General features: G+C 47.5%; 1 protein-coding gene across 2 annotated transcripts in view; it reads left to right on the top strand.

The window, feature by feature from the left end:
- The first annotated feature begins 957 nt into the window (after positions 1-957).
- The window catches only part of LOC147152486 (fibroblast growth factor 14-like), a 65,183-nt gene continuing 60,140 nt past the window's right edge, over positions 958-6,000 (top strand). The window contains exons 1-2 of one of the 2 annotated variants that reach the window (XM_086047312.1): positions 1,191-1,290; positions 1,501-2,167. In XM_086047312.1, the coding sequence (XP_085903438.1) occupies positions 1,879-2,167 (289 nt within the window). In that variant the 5' untranslated portion in view covers positions 1,191-1,290; positions 1,501-1,878. Of the gene's footprint in view, positions 2,168-6,000 lie in introns of both variants that reach the window. The other variant, XM_086047296.1, reaches the window with a different exon arrangement.

Raw genomic sequence — 6,000 nt, 5'->3', positions numbered from 1 at the left:
CCCTCCAGGGCACCCTAACAGCTCTCCACAGCTCCCTCAGTGACAGACTGTTACACCCTCGCTGTGCAAAGGAGAGATTCCGCCGCTCCTTCTTGCCTGCTGCTATCAGACGCATTAACAAGAACAGTGTGTAGTCTCTACAAACTGGCGGACTTTTGTGCAATTGCGCAGTCCTGCACCTGAGCTTATATCGTGCAATACTCAACATTCCCCACTACTGTTAGTCTCGTTTTATTTTCATCCAATGCTGTTCCTTACATTTCACTGCAGCACTGTCACTTACTTAGAGTATTTTTCCTCTGTACTATGTACGGGCTAAAATGAGTGTTTCTTCATACTTTATATGTAGATGTATGTTGGTGTGTATATACACATAGTTACTGCGTATGTTTACATAGGTTTGATTCTGAATGTTTGCCGTTAATGTTATACATTAATGGCTACATTATGCCGCCGTCTCTGTGTGACCTATACCTTTGCTGCTGTAACACTGAAAATGTTGTATCTTATAGAGCAAGGGTCGGCAACCTTAAATACTTAAAGAGCAATTTTGGCTGTCCACCACTGGGACTTGTGAGGGGTGATGGGACAGCAGGAACCACAAAACCTAAAACCTGGATCTACCTAAAGCCAAATTTTGATTATGTACCTGCAGCAAACCAAAAATGCAATCTTTTGTGTTCTGTCATCATGGTGGAGCATGCGCTTGAATGTAGGTAGGACTTGCTTTTTAAAATGTTGGGGTTTAGCCCCCCGCCATTAACACTTGGCCTTCTCATTCGTGCACCACAGTATAGACTACACATGGCAACGACTTATTTTATGAACATTCACGGTAAGTGCCTTCAGCTGTGAAATATTTACGCGTAAAGTGTCTTTTATTGTGAAGGCTGCGCACCGGATATCATGTAGTGGTTAATCACTGCCGCTCCTTCACAGGCTGCTTTAAAGCCTCTCGGTCCACCTCTCCTTCGGTTGTCTGGAGAGCAGCAGCTGAGGGCGCCCACGATCTCCACGATCGCCACTTTATCGCGGCATCTCCCGCAACGTGCAGCCCGTGAGAGGAAGAGCGCATGCAGGCGGCAGCGCCAGAAGCAGCGAATTATGGATTATTGACAAGTGGAGGCCAAAAGACGGATCAAATATTCATAAGGACTTTTGCGGGGGAATGGAGCGCAGAGTAGGGCAGTGCAGAGATTCCCTGCAGTGATTCCTCTCCGTGAGCATAGGAGGAGGACCAGCGCGGCTGCAGCTGCTGCTGCTGGAGGATTCTGCATCTCGCGTGTGAGGGTGCGCGTGTGCGTGCGTGTGCCTTTGCGAAGCAGCCGCCCGCTGCAGTTGTTGCCCGCTCTAGTGATACAAAGATGCCACCGACTTGCTGACGGACACCCGGGATCCGCATCCCGCCCACCTCGCCTTCCTCCACGCACTCCCCCACCCCCCGGACGCACCGAGCCCTGCCATCCCTCCGTCACTAATATGCAATGTTTTTTTGTGCAGAAGCCGACAGCTGCCGCGTACCGCCGACTTCCCACTAGCGCCGCCGCATGCCTGTGCGCCGCTGCCGCTCCTCTCCCCGCGCCGCGCGGCACACGACGACGCCATTTGAAGGGGAGCGCTCGGGGGCTCTTTACCCCGCGGCGGGAGCGCGGCAGCAGCAGCAGCAGCGACCGCTCCTCCTCCTTCCCCACCTCCTCCTCCTCCTCCTCCTCCTCCTCCTCCTCCTCCTCCTCCTCCGCTGAGCACCACCGGCCTCTCCAGCAGCCCGAGGCGGAGGTCCTTCTTTTTCAGCCGCGCGGGGACGACGACAAGGAGAAATACGTTGAAGCGGGCGAGAAGCCGGGCGACTGCCCGGGCTTGCTTCTTCTATTCCTTTCTATGGTGCAGATTGGCGCAGCCAAGCGCAGTCGAACTGAGCCCAACAGCTGGCCGTTTCCGCTGGGATGCAAACAGGGGGGCGGGCCGGCCCCCATGCGGTGGCAGAAATTTAGGCTGCCGCATCCGGTGCGCCTCTCGTCTCCCACCTCCTGTTCTCCTTCCTACTCCTACTCCTCCCCCTTCTCGGCCAAATCCATGCGGTTTATTTGGAGCAACATTTTCAGCAAAGGATCGCATATGCTGCAGTGTCTTTGTGGCAGGAGCCTCAAGAAAACCAAGAACCCAACTGGTGAGTTGAAGTGCGTGCGTGCGTGCGTGCGTGCGTGCGTGCGGAGCCAATTAGAGAGACTTTGCTTGCACGACTGTTCTACTGGTTGCTGATGCTTTTCTCTGCAGTTGTGCAGCAAGTGCAAAGGAGGGAGGGGGGCGTGTGTGTGTGGGGTGATAACCTAATACAGTGGCAGTTACACAAAACGTGCGTGTGGCAGTGATGCTGCAGAAAATCAGGTCTAATGCAGAATTCGGTCATTCAAGCTCCACTAACCTACGTAGATAAGCAACACATGGCCTTATTTCCACTTTCGCTGTGAGACACAGTCGTGCGGAGCAAGAAATGTTTGTGTACTTGTTTCTGTAGTGTGCGACCATAAACATCTCCCCGCCCCCGGGAGACACATGGCCCGGTGCGATGCAGCGCTCATCAGAGCTTGTCAGGCTGCTGACTTCACGGAATCAAACAGTGTTGCTGTCCACTTTATCATTTGGCCATCCACCAATTCCGCCTTCTTAGCTCAGTTTTATAACAGATATGCCGCTTGCGTGCAGCGATGAGTTCCTCAAGCTATGTTCAACACAGAGTTGATCACATTTGCAAAACACATGATTTGCTGTGATGGCAGGTCAGTATTGGCGGAGCCCCGAGACGTGGGCATGCAGGTTTGACATGTGCAGCCTTAATTAGTCGAAGCTTTAAACTTGAATTTGTTCACCTCAGCTCAACTCAACTTTATTTATAGAGCACTTTAAAAAACACACAATTAAATCAAAGTGCTACGCAACATAAAGCACCTCAGCTCGACTTCACTTAATTTATAGAGCACTTAAAAAATACCACAGCTGAAACAAAGTGCTAAAATTCAAACATAAAACATAAGGCTCAATAATAAACGGGGCACAGTGGACAAGCGGTTTGCACATCCGCCTCACGTGCACTTTTGAGGTTGGGTGTTAGGATCCAGGCTCCGGCCTTGTTGAGTTAGCATGTTCTCTACATGCTCATACTCCGGTTTCGTCCCCTATCCCAAAACATGCAAGTTATCTTCACTGGAGGAATTTTGGCCCTGGCCTCATTTCTCCATGTCAAGGCACTACCAATCTGAAGCATTGAAAATGGCTTGCGGTCTTTGACGATGCTATGTTAATGTTGTCTGTTTGACGCTTTAGGCGATGCGAGCATTCCGCCCGATGCCAGCGTTATATCTCGATAAGATCAGAAAACCCGTTGGCAATCAATTGGCATCCGTTCAAAGGATGTTGTCATAAAAGGTAAAGTTGAGCTCAAACATTATTATGATGAGCTTGCATAGCGCTTGTGAGTGTCACTGATTCTTTGGTACATGTAAGTGCTTTGGAGAGAGATATGTAGCGGCGTGTGGGACATTTTATGACACTCACACACATTTTTTGAGACATTCTTGCCGTGTCCATGTCTGCCTGCGACCAAATGCTAAACCCACACTTTTCCATTGATTCCAAAGCACCATCTGACTGCCAAACACTCAACATGACAGATGGCAACCTAGACTGACAAAGACAGATCATGTGTGAATATTGCTTCCTCAGCATTTGTTGACCTGCACTACTGTGACGGTAGAACTCCAGTGTACAAACCAATACTATTAATAAGCATATGGAAGCTGTTGTGCAAAAATGTTGGCACCATTAGACAGGGGTGCCAATAGGTTTTGTAGACATAGGGACTTAGCACTCAGGAGATGTATAGGATGTGAATGAGTTCAGCTCATGATCACATTTCGCAAGCGGATAAGGAAGGCACAAACACAGAATATGCAAAACTGTACACAAAAAAGGGGTAACCGTGGTGTCACAAAGTAAGCCAAGCCCATCGTTTTCAATCAACAAAAAAAGGTACCTTTTAGGAGTTGATAATGTCATTAAATTAAAATTAACAGCTGCAGTCACCAGCTATTTGGTGGGTGGAAGCATCAAAGAATGCTGTCGTTTTTTTAAGGGTGGCAAATCGGTCTATGACTGTGTTGTAACTAGGGAAGGGTATTGATAGGATTTTATCGTTCCTAATACTCTTAATGATACTCCTTAGCAATCCTGTGCCTCTAAATCTGAGCTACACTACATTGATCAATGACTGTTTAAAATGTAGTAATGCAACATTTTGCTATCATTTATACAACGTAGAGTTATTTTTTAATTTAACATTTAATGAAAAAAATGTTATCGTCTAGATTCGGGCTAAAATATAGATTGATTATAGACGGGAGAATTTCGGTCTAAACTTAAACGAGACGTCTAATAGACATGCAAGGCTCATTGGGAGGCTATACGACTTGGGCTCATAGTGCAATAACTGTTTGCTCTAAAATACTTTTGAAGTAACAGAGTTTACATTTTGGCGCACATGTGCCGAAATGGTTGAAGAAAAATATTACTTCATCATTTTGAATTCAATAACAAAAGTAACATTGAACATGTGGGACAGGCTATTTTGGTTTTACCTCTTGGCTCCTTCCACTTTCTAATAATTACTTTCTCCCCTGCGTCTCCCCATTACGGTTAGGCAACAAAAACAGGAACGGATAACACTGAACTGATGAAATTGAAATTGGTCATAGAGATTTGCGATGTATGGGTGTACACGTTTGAAAAGGTGTTTCCACCTGGACAAAATTTGACAGGTATGGAACTCTGATTGGATTAAGGAAATTTTGTCCATGTAAACGTAGCCACTGAAATTGAGGTCGCAGAGAAAACATGGACAGGAATTTTGGTCATAAGAATGTTTTCAATATGTTCAAGTGGAACGGATTGGATAACGATGCACGGCATGCTGGATCCTGAAGAAAATGGGAAACCCACAGATATAGTTCCTCGAGGCCCTACCTGTTTTCCATCTCTTCCTGCTGCAACACACTTGACTCAAATTATCAGGATCATTTTCCAGCTTCTGAAGACCTTGCTGATTATTTGATCATTTGAATCAGGTGCTGTCACAACGGCCCCCGAGGAACAGGATTGACGACCCCTGAGTTCATTAAATCAAAACGTGGACTATTCAGAACTGGGCATTCGGTCCCAGGGACGTAACGGTCGGTCCGTCCGTCCGAACGGCCGTTTGTGGATGCTCGGACGGAGGACGAGAAGTCTTTTAAAAAGGACAAACCAAGCAAGGACGGGAGTAGGTTTTCGCCCGTCCCTCTAATCGTCCCTAACCGTGTCAAGCCCCGGCTGACGTGTTGTGTTGGCTTCTTTTAAAAAGCAAAACTGCCTTGCTAAACTTGCCCAACACTGGAGTGCTCTTTTTCATGTGAGTTCCCTCCCTGCAGAATTGTTCTCACGGGTATAGTCTTCCCTCTAGTGGATGCCCATTTCACTGATGAGAGAAATTTAAAAAAAAACACTGAAAGCTTTGATCCGGAAGTGGAAGACGTTCGTTCTCCTCCTAAAATAACATTGCCTTATTTTGCAATAACTATTTTTATTGCGAAACTACTCAATCTTAAATATTCTCGTGATGTCCCCTGGCTTGTTCCGTTCAGACAGACGGAATGTAAGGACGGAAGTGCTTTAAAAGGATGAGGACGGACAGGGTCGGAGAACGATGATTTTTATGAATAAGGACGGAGGGACGAGGACGGAAGGGTACCCACTTTCACATAACTTTGGGGGCGGCATCTCTCAGTGGTAGAGTGGTCGTTTCCCAACCCAGAGGTTGTGGGATCGATCCTCGGCCGTGTCGAAGTATCCTTGAGCAAGATACTGAACCCCCAGTTGCTCCCGATGCTGCGTCATCAGTCGGTGAATGTGAACTCAGTGTGAAGCGCTTTGAGGGCCTTAATAGGTGGAAAAGCGCTTTACAAGTGACAG

The sequence above is a fragment of the Filicampus tigris genome, chromosome 1 (assembly GCF_054856515.1).
Source record: "Filicampus tigris isolate MCC_2025a chromosome 1, RoL_Ftig_1.0, whole genome shotgun sequence".
Taxonomy (NCBI): domain Eukaryota; kingdom Metazoa; phylum Chordata; class Actinopteri; order Syngnathiformes; family Syngnathidae; genus Filicampus; species Filicampus tigris.
This window is presented reverse-complemented; position numbering and strand designations above follow the sequence as displayed.